The sequence below is a fragment of the Protopterus annectens genome, chromosome 11.part0 (assembly GCF_019279795.1).
Source record: "Protopterus annectens isolate FY-2018-M chromosome 11.part0, PAN1.0, whole genome shotgun sequence".
Taxonomy (NCBI): domain Eukaryota; kingdom Metazoa; phylum Chordata; order Ceratodontiformes; family Protopteridae; genus Protopterus; species Protopterus annectens.
In genome coordinates this window covers 1266750296-1266765138 of record NC_056745.1, presented here as the reverse complement: position 1 = coordinate 1266765138, position 14843 = coordinate 1266750296, and the positions used below count along the sequence as shown (strand labels likewise).

Below are 14843 nucleotides of genomic sequence, written 5' to 3'. Positions count from 1 at the left end.
ACATCTTTCTGGTAAACTACAATAGCGCTTTCCCCTACCTTAACAATAATGTCCTGCTGACCACCAAATATGGACCAATTTTTGCATATGATTGCATTCATATCATCGAATTGCAAACAATATGGAATAATAAGAGCCTTATTAAAACTGGTGTCATTCTCATGATTTGGTGGTTTTAGTACTATTTGGTTTTGTAATGTCCCAAGTAGGGGTATACAAGTCCCATCAGTTCTCTTCCTTTGAACTTCTGCAAAAATACTAGAAAGAAAATCTCTGGGGTAGCCCCTTCTACACATCTCCCAAAGTTTACCACATTCTGATATAAAACAGCTGTCTTCACTAACCATATGGGACAGCCTAATGCATTTGCCCTTGACTAATGACCTCTTCTGATGAAGAGGGTGCCAAGTGTCAAAGTGCAAGAGGGAGTTTGAGCAAGTCGGCTTCCTATACAGCGTTGACTCAACCTTACTACTCTCCCTATTCTTTTTAATACTAACATCTAGAAAGTTGTCACATTTAGTGTCAATTGCTATGGTAAACCTCAAGAACTCTGTGGATTCATTCATATACTTAAAGAACTGTTCCAACCTCTCATTAGTGTCCCTCCAAAAATAATAATGTCTAAAAACAATTTGTAAAGGGATCAATAGTCCTTGAAGTGGGAGTTAAAAATAAAATTAACTTCCCAGTACGCCATGACAATATATTTGCAAATATTGGGGCAAAGGCTGCGCCCTTTGCTACCTCATTCTTCTGTTTGAAGAGCTGTCCCTCAAACCAGATTAAATTGTTTTCCAACACCAGAAACATAAGGCTACCCAACGTTAGACATTTGTTGTGGCCCAAATCAGTTTGCAAAAAAAAAAAACTATTCCAGTGTCATGGGGGATTACAGAAAATAAATATTTTACGTCAATCGTAACAAAAATAGTGTCTTCTGAATACAAGTTATTTCCTACACTCATCAAAAATCCCAATAATCCTTCAGTAGATGTGAATAGTTTTTAAATACCCCCTTAGTTTGCTGGTCAATGCATTTAGAAATAAAAAAAAGTTTTTGAGGCCTTTGCATCAACAATAGGTCTCAATGGGGGATCAGAAGGATTCTTGTGGATCTTTGGTATTCCAAAGATGGTAGATGTCCTAGGATATACAACTTTCATGTATTTGTATTCTGCCCCAGTAATTTGGTCATTCAAAAATAACTCTTCAAGGGCAAGGGCAATTTTACGCATTGCCACATTCATTTAATTTTTAGACACTTCTTCATATGCATCTGTATAGAGCATTGCAAGCATTCTAATGACATAATCAATTGTATTCATGACAATGAGCCCCCACCTTTATCAGGCTTCATGACCCGTATACCACCATTCCCAGACATCTTTGATAATAGGTTCCATTCATCCCTATTCATGTTCTTAGTATAAGGGAATGGCCTGGAAATTAACTTTCTTATTTCCATTCCACAGTCTCTCAAAAATGTTGATATAAGGGTGTAGGGGGGGATTGAAAGTGCTTGGTTTCTTAGCACAATTCCCTTCAATCACTCTACTAGTAGTGTTGAATTCAAAATTAAAATCAAGTTTCCTTTTGTAAGATTTAAGTTGAATCAACACACTGTCAATGTTAGCATTTTTGCAGAGGTTCAAAGGAAGAGACCTGATGGGACTTATACACCCCTACTTGGGACATTACAAGACCAAGTAGTACTAAAACCAACAAATCATTAGAATGACACCAATTTTAATAAGGCTCTTATTACCCCATACTGTTTGCAATTCAATGATATAAGTGCAATTATATGCAAAAATTGGGCTATATTTGGTGGTCAGCAGGACATTATTGTTAAGGTAGGGGAAAGCCCTACTGTAGTTTACCAGAAAGATGTATGCATCAAAACGATGTTGGAAAGAACAGTGTATGAGGCTACCAGTGGCAAAATGATGAAGTGTGGTCTTTGCACAAAATGTAAAAATATTTTGGAAGGTAAAGAAGTAGACATTTGGGGTTATGGCACTGTGAATTTAAAAAGGAAATATCACTGTAACAGCAAGGGGGTGATATACGTGGCAATGTGCCAACAATGTAAAGGATTTTACATTGGGAAAACTGTTAGACACTTAAAAAAACAGGCTGTATCAACATTTTTCTGACATTGCAAAAAAAGATGAACAATGCTTTATACAGGCATACTACGGAATATCCAAATCACACTTTTAAATTCATTGTCATTGACAGTGTCCAAGAGAGCCCTAGAGGTGGACCTGTAGATTTGTATTTAGAGTACCAGGAGTTAGTGGCAGCTTAGATGTAATGCTGCTAACAAACCTGAGCTTAATGAAACTGTATCCATGTCTTGTTATCTCAAGCTAAAATCAATGTTTGCTATTTAGTTTAGCATTTTTAATTGCACCTTACATCCGTTTTCTGCCTTAAAAAGTTTTTAAGGTAAGGAGTCAAAAGTTTAAAAATTTACTAAGCATTTTTACACATGGCATCTTTAATGAGACAAGATTAATTATGACCTAGCCTTGTTTTTTAATTGAGTCAGTCGTGCTTTTTTAATTGCATTTTAGCTGGCTTTTTGTCATTTTGCGTTGCTCTGAAAAAGTCCATATACTTGGACGAAAGCGCTAAATGAGAAATAAACAGTGTGTGTGTTACAGGTGCTTTGGGTACTTTCTTTTTGATCCAAACTAGTTACATAAAAACACTCCTCTCCAAACTCAAACCCTGCTGTCTCGCAGCTGACCTACTACCCAACGAATTCCTCAAAATAGCTGCCCCCTTCTATTGCCTATCCCATATCAGTCTTGATTAACCATTCAACTGCAGAGCAATACATCCCCTGTTTATGGAAAATATCTCACATTACTCCCCTACACAAAGGGGACATTCTAACGAACTAACTACTGTCCCATAGTCATCCTCTCCCCCCTAGCTATAATCGTGGAAACATGCATTCACAACCAACTCCTCAACCATTTCCTCCATCACAACCTCATTTCCACCACCCAACATGCCTTTAGGCCTAAACATAGCACCACCACTGCCCTAATATCTTTTACCAACACCATTCAAAGTCTAATAAACGAAGGCCAAATAGTCTCACCCATTTTCCTTAATATGTCAAAGGCCTTTGACACAGTTTCCCACCAAATCCTACTCAACAAACTGTCTTCCTATGGCCTTAGCTCATCTGCCCTGTCCTGGTTCCATAGCTCTCTCTCTCTCTGTCAGCAAGTTACCAAATGGGAAAACATCCTTTTCCCCCCTTCTCCCCATCACTATTGGAGTACTCCAAGGTTACATTCTTGGCCCCCTTCTCTACAGTTTTTACAAATAATCTCAGCTCTGCAAACCAAATGGCTTACATAACCCAGGACGTGGATAATTCCACACTTATTTGCTCAGCTCCTACTCCACAGGAACTGCAAACAAAAATCAAACTTCTTTCCTAGATATAGAAAGATACCTCACTGGTCACCAACTCATACTAAACCCTAATAAAACCAAGTTAATAGTTTTTAGAAATAACAAACCAAAAACATGCCAGCCCCCTGTAACAATACTCTCCTCAAACAGAACCACTATAGAACCCACAACCCAAACCAAACTTCTAGGTGTCACAATGGATGATGACCTAAAATTTGATGACCACATCGCCACCACCATCAAAAAGGTCCACAGCAAACTAGGTACCCTCTATAGAGCTAAACCTTACCTCACTGAAACTGCCCAACTAGCCACTGCCCGCTCACAATTACTTTCCACCCTTCTCTACGGATCCCAAATATTTACCAACCTACGTAAATCAGACCTGAATAGTCTAGAATCCTGCTACAACAAGACTGCCAAGTTCACCGCAGACCACCCGTATAGAATCCACCACTGCTCAACACTCTCCCAACTCAACTGGCTAGAACTCCCTAACCTGTTAACTCTCAATCAACTGTGCATACCCCACAGAATAATTCACCAAGCCAATGAATGCCTTGCACTAACCAACCCAATATAAATCACAGATTACTCAGGTCCTCGAACAAACTTATGTTAAAGGTTATCCACCCTTACAACTCACTAGGCACCTCCCTCTCCTCTAACAAAATAGTCAAACTCTGGAACAATCTTCCCCAACCCATAGCAAAAAAAGTACAGTTGTGTACACTTACCATAAATGTAGATGTTCAAATGTATTCACTGTTGCAGTCATTACATTTGGGTTATCTGCTTGCAGGTAGCCCTCAGTCGGCCTGATTAACAAAGTCTTGGGTCCTGCGTCAGTTGCTGTCCCTTCTTCCATGACGTCAGGTCGTCAGGGGTATAAAACATGCAGATGAGTAAAATCCCTTCCCTCATGCAGAGGGTGGGACCTCTTGAATGGTTTCTTGAGCAAGAAGTTCCTGCAGGATTGCAGGGAAAAGTGAGATTTGGTCTCTGGGCAGGGGAGGGATGCCTTTGGGAAAGGGTCTGGTTTCCCAGGTCATGAAGTATCCATGTTTTATGATAGCTAGGATCCAGGAGTCCTGGGTAACCTGCTTCCAAATGGGAAGGGAGAGGCACATGGAAAGAGAAGTGTCTAGGTGGAGGGCCTGGTAGTCACAGAAAGAAAAGGACTGTTTAGAAGCTGGAGTAGAGGAGAGAGAACTAGAAGAGTGCTGCTTCCTGTGGTCCTTTCTAGGTTTAGCTTGCATTCTCTTAGCTGAGGACCTAGCAAAAGAAGTTTTAGCTGGGTAGTTTCTCTGAAAGTGTGGAACAACTGGGGAGACAAAGATATGTCTCAACTCTTGCAGTTCCTTGCCTTTGGTCTGGTGGGTCTTAAAGAGTTCAGCAGCAGCTGACCCAAACAGGTTTTTGTTATCCAGAGGCGCATCTAGGAGCTAGGCTTTGATGTCATCAGGGAGGGGTTGCAATCTTAACTGATAACAGATCCAGAGGCAACAGCCCTTGCAGATGCTTCTACAGCATTGTAGCTGCACTTGATGGAGTGCTTGGTCACTTGTGTGCAGGAGTTCAGGAGAGAAGAAATCCTGGCTTTAGAAAGAGGGTCAGGGTCTCTCCTAGGTGCTTGACCACATCTTCCAAAACGGCCAAGGAATACTTGGTCATGTGCGTCTGGTAGTCGATTGCTCTTACTCTTATGGTGGCAAAAGTATACTCTTTCTTTCCCACATGTTCCATCATTCTGCTCTCTTTAGCAGAGGGCAGTAGATAGGTGGATGGTAGTAACTTTGAGTTTTTTTTCCGGTGGTCACGGAAATAACTCCAGGGTCTGCAGAAGGGGCTTTATACAGGAAGGTTGCCTCCTCGGGTGCCTTATAGAATCTGTCTGGATGTTTGGGTGCTGGGGGCTGAGAGTCAGGGTTTTTAGAAGTAGCCAAGAAGGCATCCAGAAAAGCAGGGTGTACTGGGGGCACAGCAGAAGGGCTGGGAGACTCCAGCTGTAGGAGTTCATAGTATCGCTTTTGGGTCTCGGTGACCTGACTGCTGTCCCATTTGAAAAAGTTTTGCATTTTGGTGATGGCCTCACCAAAGGTGAGGTCCTCATCATGGGAGTCCGTACAATTGGACTCCTTCTCTGGTGAAGCATATCCCAGAGAAGAAGTGATCTGAGAAGAGTAGGTGAGGGATTCATCATCAGATGAATCCTCTTCTGCAGAAGAGACATCCGGAGCAGGCCACTTAGGAGTAGAGGGTGTGGGGGCCTGTGCAGGCCTCAGGCCCTGACGCAAGGCCAGAAAGGCATAGACATTGGGTGAAGGCCTGCCAATCTGGAGGCTGTTCAACAGGTGAAGCAGGCAGAGGCTGAGAAATATGTTTAATTTTCTGTTTCCTCCTCTTATGGGTGCCTGGGGGAGAGGATTCAGAAATGCAGTAGAGAGTTGAGGGCCGGATACTAACCGACATTCTACTATATCAGAGACTATGATTTGGAAGGTCCACACGAACCCTCGGACATGAGCCTCGGTTCCACCTCAGTAATCGAATCGAATGCCAGATTCCTTCTGCAACATGATCTCAAGCAAAGGAGAGATTACCTCCAGGCCTTACACTGAAGGAAGCTCCAAGAACTTTAGCTCGGACTCTGGCCTTCACTAGCCTCGAGAGCAACAGCTGGAGAGGAGGGAGCAGCAGTCTGTTTGGGCCTACTCTTTTTGGCCTTCTTGACTGGGGGCTCATCCGAGGGTTCCGACATTGGGTCCATCCTAGAAGCTAGATGTTTGAGTCTCTGATTTTCAAGGTATAGTTTTAAGGCTGCGCGATGGCTTCTAAGGGTCTTGGGAACAAAGGTCTGACAAATACTACAGGTAGTATGGTCGTGTTCACAGAATAGGCTGAGCTCATGTGATTCCTTATGTGGAATCCGCCTTCCACACCTACACATGCCCTTCCTACCGGACATTTAACCCAAAACAGTAGCAAGTAGCAAACAGGAAATCCCTAAGGGGTACTTATCTGAAGTCAGACGAAACAAACGTTTCTACTGGCAATGCGACGACTAGAGCTGGCACTCACACAGGCGGCAGTGAAGTTTTAAAGAGGTGTGTGCTGACGTCTGGTTTAAACCGGACGTCCGTTTATAAGAGACATCTCCAAGAGAGAGGCACAGGATGTCATGCGCACCCTAGCACTAGCATTTAACTTTTGTATAATGTCTGGATGTGTGAGAGTTCACCAGAGGCAAACTTCCTGATGTCAAGAATACAGCAGCATATGAACAGGAGGGAATCCCACTAGAATTGAGGAAGAATGTAACCTCGGCTTCAATGCAGACCTGCCTTTGGTTGAAGTCTAATCCAAAGGAATTGATCCTAGAGGATGGATCAGAGAAGGAACTAGCAAAGACCTAGAGGGCGAGACATGCATCTTGGGGATCAGACAGTGTTTGGTGATAGCAGAACTCTACAAATAAACACAGGTCTGAAGGAAATGCCCCATCATCCTGTCCATGTCTGCCTCTGTGAGACTTTAGGAAAGAAGACGATGGAGGCCTAAGAGGATAAATGGGTCTATCCTGAAGAATCAGGGACCAAAGCCTAGGAGTCACCAGTTCCCATGAAAACCTTGGTGGCATAGTGGATCTGATAATTATAAGATTTCAAAACAGTTCTGGTTATAAGGGTTTAGGAATTTTAGCTGGAGGGCCTGGAGCAGATGAAGTCATTGGTTCTGGAGACCTCTTTTTTGAAGACATGGAGTTATCTTTTTCTGTTCTTTATGTTTATCTTTCTCTCTTTTCAGGCTTTTTTGAAGAGGCAGGAGGAGGAGTAGTAGCAGCTGCTGATTTCAGTGATACTGGAAAAGGCTTGTCTCTTGTTGGATGTAAGAGACCCTTCAATATAAGCTTGTTTCTCCTCTCAATTAGAGCTCTCTGCCCAAAGGCTTCACAAATAGAGCATGGTATCTCTAGGTGAGAGGGCCTGAGCCAGTAAACACATTTCTTACGAGCATCGGAACATTGTAGCGTGTGAGGACAAGTGATACACTTTTTGAAACCCGAAGGCTTGTCTGAAATATTGGTTATGGAAAGGATTAACGTACCTAGGAGAAAAGATACATAAAAAGATTTTTTTAATATTTTATAATAGTGAAAAAAAAGAACAGAAGTTCTTTTCCAACCCTTGCTTACATTATAGTAGTTGTCACCCCTTCCACCAAAAGAAACGTATTGTGAAGGGTCACATGGTCTGAGCAGCTTGAATGACTTCTCTTTGAGTTGACTTGGTGGGACCTTATTTTTAGTTAGAGGTTACCTCCAAGACTACTTCTCTTAAAGATGGGAGTGACCATTTTCTCATTTTAAACTATAACCAGGACACCCACGGTACACAGGACATTGCATCGAATTACTGGGATTTATTTGCTGTTATGCTGAATACCCCCAATTTTCCAGACCCCTGGTGTTTAGTTTCAAGAGAGGTTTTAACTTAAAGAATATTTTTAAAAGTGGGTTTAGTTCTACCACTGGCTTGGACAGCTTGATCAAAAAGGGTACTTTTAAGTGTGGCAGGTTTCCAAAATGTCCTTATATGATGAACTGTTCTGAAGTGTCCATTTCTCATTTGAATTTAACTTTGAGAGGTTTTAGATACTACAATCGTTTTATCAAGGGTTTTTTTTATATAACCCACTGCCTTGTTTGTTGCTCCTTCTACGTAGGTAAAACAAAGCGAGCATTAAAACACAAGAGTGTAAGAACACCTGTATGAGATTAAGAGAAAGGTGGACACCAACGCTCTGTATAGGCATACCAGTGTGTCAAAAGATGCAAACTTTAAGTTTTGGGTTCTAGAACAGGTCATCCCCCATAAAAGAGGAGGTGAATGGGAGACCAAACTAGAATATCAGGAGCTCATTTGGCAGTTGCAGTTAAATGCTTGTGTAACCCCTGGTTTAAATAACCATCATTAGTACTTGCTCTTGCTGAGAGCATTAAAGTAGTAAGGATTAATATTAAAAGGTTTCTATATGGTTTTATACTGGGATTTTATTTTTGTATTGTGATTTTATTATTTCATCTCTATTTAATCCTGGTGTGTTTTAAACTTTTTATATAACTTGATTTTTTTAACACATTTATTCTTTTTAACATATTTATTGTTGTAATGGAGTGGTTCTTTAAATGCTTTATTGCTTGATTAATTGTCTAATTGTTCACCCAATCAATTCTGTATTTTTGTGGCAATTTAACCTATGTTAGTTTGATGTGTTTTTATTCTGAAAAGTCTCCAGTAGAGAGACAAAAGAGCCAAATAAATTAAACTAAATTTAAAGTTTATATTGAACTAGTGAAAGAAACGGCAATTTTTGGTCTTTTGTGGTGTTGTCAGCCTGGGCATTCCATTTTTGGTTATATATATTCCTGGTTTTCGTTGGTCTTTGAAGACAATCAGGCCTTTTTAGACTGCCTTCAGTTCTTTTAGGTTGATGTGTTTATTCCTGACCAGAGAGTTCCATATGCCCTGAGAATTTAAGTTGTTTTAGTGGGCCTCCTGGGCTATGCCCGAGGCATCCGTGGTCAGAGATTGGTCTTTAGGGATGAACCTGAAACGAAGGCCCAGGTTGAGGAAGTATGCTTGTGCTCACCAGGCAAACTCTTTCCTGAGATGGGAGAAGCTTTACCCTGAAGTTCAGGGTTTGAGTGTGCTGGCACCATGCATTTCTGAGGTACCACTGCAGCTTCCTTACATGTAGTCTGGCCAGGGGGATAATGAGGATGCAAGATGTTATGTAACCCAAGGCTCTAACAAGCTCTGTGGCTGTTTGGTAGTTCCTGAGATGGAGCTTTTGGAAGTGCAGGGCTAGAAAGGTAACCTTGTCTGGAGGAAGGCTTTCGGAAGGGAGGAATACAGCAAGCCTCAAAAACACACTCCTATTTGTGTGGTTGGTCTGAGACTTTTATGCCTCTGATGGTGAATGCGAATGAAGCAAGGACCTCTTGGGTGTAAAGCAGATCTGCTTTTAGTTTTTCTAGATCTGTTGCCTGAATGAGGCAGTCATCTAAGAAGGGGTAAATTTGAATACCCTTTGACCTGCAGAAGGCTAACAATGGGCCTAGGCATTTTGTGAAAACCCTGGATGCAGTAGACAAGCCAGAGAGAAGAGAACAGAACCAATAATGTCTCGCACCTGCTCTAAAGTGCAAGAACTTCCTGCAAGATTTTTCTATGGGGGTGTGGATGCATCCTTTAGGTCTAGGGTTACCATGAAAGCGTTGGGTGATACCATGGGCAGCAGTTTTTGAAGCACTTTGAATTTTGGTACCTGGAAGAATCTGTTGAGGCTTGACAGGTCCAGCACTGGCTTTCAGGTACCCTCTTTTCTTGGAACTAGTAAAAGCCTTGGGTAAAATGATACTGGTTCCACAGAACCTTGTGTGCACAGAAGCTGTATTTGCTTTAAGGCTTTTATTTGCTGGTTTGGTGGAATATCTGGGAAACTTGCTCAAATAAGAGGCCATTTGAACTGGAGTTTGTAACCTCTTTGAATGATCTTCAGTATCCACTGATCTGTGGTAATAACAGACGAATTGTTTCAGAAGGACAGCCGTTTTCATTGTCTGAGACAGTATAGGGAAGGAGGGGTGGGGGAAAGGGAGTGCGATGGAAGAGTTGTGGTTGCTCCCTGCTGGGCCTCTGCTGGCGGACTCCCACAGGCCTATCTGAATCTGCTTGCCACTGTCTCGGCTGATGGTGCTGCCTTTCACTCCTTTCCCTTCGAGGTCTCCTATGTCTAGGCTTACACTTGGAGACTGGAAAGGATCAGTGTTTAGTAGGATAACTGCAGCTCAAGGCAAGGTGGTTCAGTCTGTAGAATGTCCTTGACCATTTGCATGGGCTTGGCTTCATCTTCCATCTTCTTAAGCACAGGTTCCATCTTGGGGCCAGAAAGGAAATCTCTGTCCAAAGGAGCATCCAAGAGACTGGATTTCAAAATGTTCAGGGAGGGACTATTCCCTTAGCCAGGCATATCTTCCAATGATGGTTGCTGTAGCTGCTGCCCTGCTGGAAGCTTCCAGAGCACCACAGCCATAGTGCAAGGAGAGCTTAGCTACTTTAGAGCAAGAATTGGATAAGTCTATCAGTTTCTTGGAGAGGGTCTTATTTTCAATCCACACCAGTTTTTGTTTCATCTGATCTAAAAATCACCACATGAAACTGGCAATTTCCTGATCAGGGTGGCAGAGGTGTAGACTTTCTTTTTGAACCTGGCATCTGCAAGCTTCAGGAGGAGGAGAAAATTCTCTGGTAGTCAGGCCAGCCAAGAGACTCCACAGCAGGAAATCCCATCAGTTACGACTGAGAGAGGGTGACTGCATGTGTTTGATTGCAGAAAGTAAGATGGGAAATGAGCAATTCGGATTCAGATCAGGATGCAGCACAACTGACCCAATGTTTGCAGTTTGACAGATACTTGAAATGAAACTAGAAATGACAGTCTCTAACTGAGCATTCTTAGACTTGGAGAAAGCATATTATAAGGTCCCAAGAAAGATGATTCTAGTAAGTCTTGTGGTGGTTCAAAATCCCAGAAACATTGGTAGAATTAGTGCAAACTATGAACCAGGACCCCATCACTCATATGCAAACAGTGTTTGGTCTCACTCAGGGGTGCTCAGTGGGACTAGGTGTGCATTAGGGTTCAGCTCTGAGTCCACTGCAGTTCAAACCAGTGATGGACTACATTAGCAAACAGGTTGGACGGGACAGATCAACAAAGTTGCTAAATGCAGACGATGTGGCATTACAGCAGACTCTGAGCACGGACTTCAGCAAAGGGTAGGGGAATGGAATGCAAAACTGAAGGCACATAGGATGAAATTGAATACAGATAAGACAGTTGTAATGGCAGCAAATGGGGGGAATCAGAAAAAGCTGAAAATTGAGATAGGATAGTAAATACTGGAATAAACAGTTTCAAGTACCTGGGAGGGGTGGTTGAGGAGAAGGGAAGACTGAATAAGGAGGTCAAAGATAGAATCAGAGGGGCTGCAGCCAACTGGCACAGACAGTTACCAGTAGTGTATGATAGATAAATACCAAAGAAGCTGAAAAGTAAGGTGAAAGATGTACATATCTGCATTGTGATCACTTGTACTGCATGCTACAGAAACCTGGGCAGTAAAGGCACAGTACTTGTGGAAGCCAGAGGAGATGTAGTGTCTGAGATGGGTGGAAGGATGCACACTGTGGAACAGACAAAGAAATGAGGAAGTAACAGCAGAAGCCAAAGTACCTCCAAACTGCACTGAAGGTCAAAAAGAACAGATTATGGTGGTTCGGGGACATGTGCAGGAAAGCAGAAGACAATCTGGTGAAGATGATTTGGAAAAGACAGGAAGATAGCAACGGGAAATGAGGGCATCCAGCAGAGAGGTGGACAAACTGTGTCAGAAAAGACTAGCAACAGTCAGGCATGAGTACTGAAGGTGGGAGAATGGTGCTAAACAGGGAGAGATAGCGGACAAGTAACACGACACCCCAACCCCATGTAGAGAAACTGGAAAAAAGGGGTTGATGATGATGACATTATGGTGGATAGGGCCTTAAGAAGAAAGCCCTGTCCATCTGCAGCATTATCGTCACAGCCCGACCTTTGCTCCTGGAGGCAAAAGGGAAACATAAGGATCAATATAGCAACCAGGGAGAGAGTGAGGCTGGATGCTCAGTGGAGGATAGGGAAAATTGTGAAACAGTACCAAGTGAAGAATATCTTCAGACTTGGTTGGGCTCCACAGGAAGGCTGGCCTCAGCATTTTTGAAATGCTAACCTAAAGCAAGCAGCAGAAGACATGCGAGTCAGAAGTGGAGATGCCCCTAAAAATAACATTAATTGCAAACATCTATGATGAAACAATGAGGTGGTTTTGGGGTACACTGGAGGGCTGTTTCCAAGAAAGTAAATGAGAACCACGAACCCTGATATCTGTGATATTAAAGAGAACAAAATATCTTGGATGACATCTTTTTTTTGCCTTGTGCAGGGCATATCATTGACAAAGTCTAAGTGGCATCTTAATGTGCAAGATCTGCCATATACATACCCCCCCCACCCAAAACAAAACCAATAAAACACCATATTCTCACTTCAAGGCATGGAAGCCAACAAGAAATGCCCGAGACTTTGTCCTCTTATAACAAAACAGACAAAGCTGCTGCTGAATCTAAAACAGTCCCAGTAAATTAAATGCTCTGAAAAAATTTAAAGATGTGCCAGTACTTACTCTACCAACTGATCAAACTGCAAGTATAAAAGATAGTGCGGGAAGAAATGTACATGCTATAATCACAGCCTTATACTGTTTCATAGCAACCTACCTAGCATGCAATGCAGAAGCTCTACATGATTTTCAGAAGTTTCAGCCGGCAATCTATCAGTTTTCAATTAAGTAATCATACCCTCTCCACCAAATCAGGTTTATTACAAGATGGATGTGTCAGTTACTTACTTGATCGGTTAAAGACACCTTTTGATTTCTGTAAGACATTCTGGTTCTGAAATGTTAAAAACGTACTGAGATAATTGCAGTGTGCCTGACTACAGTCCTGAAAAAAAGACTACAAATCCAAGGTTAAGTGATCCTCAGAAACCATAAATAAATTTTGTGCAGTTATTTGCCTAAGACTTGGCTTGACTTGCGTGCTAACTTCATAGTTCTACTAGGCACTGTGCTTAGGATACAAAGTGGCAACAAGTTCTCACCATACCTGCTTGGGTGGTGGTTTCTGCTTTCTTGGTTTGTTATGAACAGATTGAAATTTAGGCTTCTGTACTGGTAAATGCTTCACTTTAACATCACGCTTCCTATAACAAAGAAATTGGAAAAATGAAAGAGAGACCATTATCACATCTTTTAACTGGCAAGACTTCTGAACCTGATCATGCCATCAAACACAGCTTCTGAAGACAAACTTTAGTAAAATTCAAAACAAGAAACCTTCCAAAGCTGCATAACAATGGCCCATCCTGAAATCATCTGTAGCATAAAAGGACAAAATTAAATTATAAAGTCACACATTGCAATCTACTGCTTTTTTCTACAAAATTCTCTCTCCCAGTTTTTATAGAACCACCTATTTCTGCATCACTGGCTACCTTCCTCTTTCTGCTTGGCTCTTTGCAAACTGCCATCTCTCACTTTTGTTCCACCAAGAGATATCTCTCCATCTATTGGAACTTTGTTGCATTTTTTTCATGCCTACTGAACGTCCCCCACTTTTCATAAAAACTTCTACATACCATGTTTCAGTTATCAGATGTGCACCATTCTGAAAAGTGATGAAGCATAGAGTTCAAACCTGCCTTCTCTTCTAAACATTAACTGTAGCTTCTTCTAGGAGCTGCAAGAATTGTGACATTTCCTTGCCCCCCCCCCCCCCCCCGAACAGACATGCAGGCATACTGGTGATAACCCATGTTCCAGGTGGACTTCAAACTTCTAGGTTGCTGTCTGTTATTTGAAATTTATTTATTTATTTATTTATTTGCAGTTGGTTAACCAGGACAGTCCATTGGGCCAATAAGAACCCGTTTTCAATGGAGTCCTGGGGAGAAAAGCTCCAAAACAAAGGTTACAAAAATTATTACAGCAGCTTACAATTTCAAATTATTAGTAGGTTAAACACAAAGCTTTAAAGCAGTGGTAACAAAAGATTGCAGCAGTTTACAATGTCAGTCATTTGTGGGTTGCAAACTAAATAAAGATTAAGCTGTTACAAAGTAATTTTTAGGTTTTATTTTGTAGAACAACCCAGATTTAAGTAGGAGCAAAGAAAGAGTTTAGTTAAAATTTTTTAGAAAAATAAAGCATTGTGGTAGTATATATATATATAGTTTCTTCAGAGGAATAGTAGGGTTAGAGAACTACAGTTGACTTAATTATTTGGTGTCTGGTAATATATGAATAAGTTGAAGGTAGTAAGTGGAGAATAGGCTATGAGGGATGGGAGCAGGAGCATTCCCAAGATGATGTTAGATGTGAGTGCAGTGATTTTTTAAAAGCAGGGAGGTAGGTGGTGATACGGATGGAGGGAGGAAGGGAGTTCCATAGTCGTGCCAGGACAAAGGACAGGAGGTTTTTTTCCTGGAGAGTGAAGGGGTTTATACAGCTCAATTAGGTTTTGGTTATTAGATCTTAGAATTCTTTGTGGCAGGTGCATTTTAAAGGTAGAGCTGAGAGAGGGACAGAGAGATGGATGAAAAATGAGTTTGTGAGCAAATGTGAGCTGAATATAGGAGAGATAGTTGGGAAGCTCTAGCCAGTTGAGTTTGTGAAGAGATGTACAGTGATGGGTAGATGATTTGTTACTAGTGGCAAATTTGGCAATTTTATTATA

General features: G+C 41.7%; 1 protein-coding gene across 1 annotated transcript in view; it reads right to left on the bottom strand.

The window, feature by feature from the left end:
- The window catches only part of RBM28 (RNA binding motif protein 28), a 1154212-nt gene that overhangs the window by 99164 nt on the left and 1040205 nt on the right, over positions 1 to 14843 (bottom strand). Inside the window, exon 18 of the mRNA XM_044088621.1 lies at positions 13215 to 13311. Within this exon, the coding sequence (XP_043944556.1) occupies positions 13215 to 13311 (97 nt within the window). The remainder of the gene's footprint in view (positions 1 to 13214; positions 13312 to 14843) is intronic.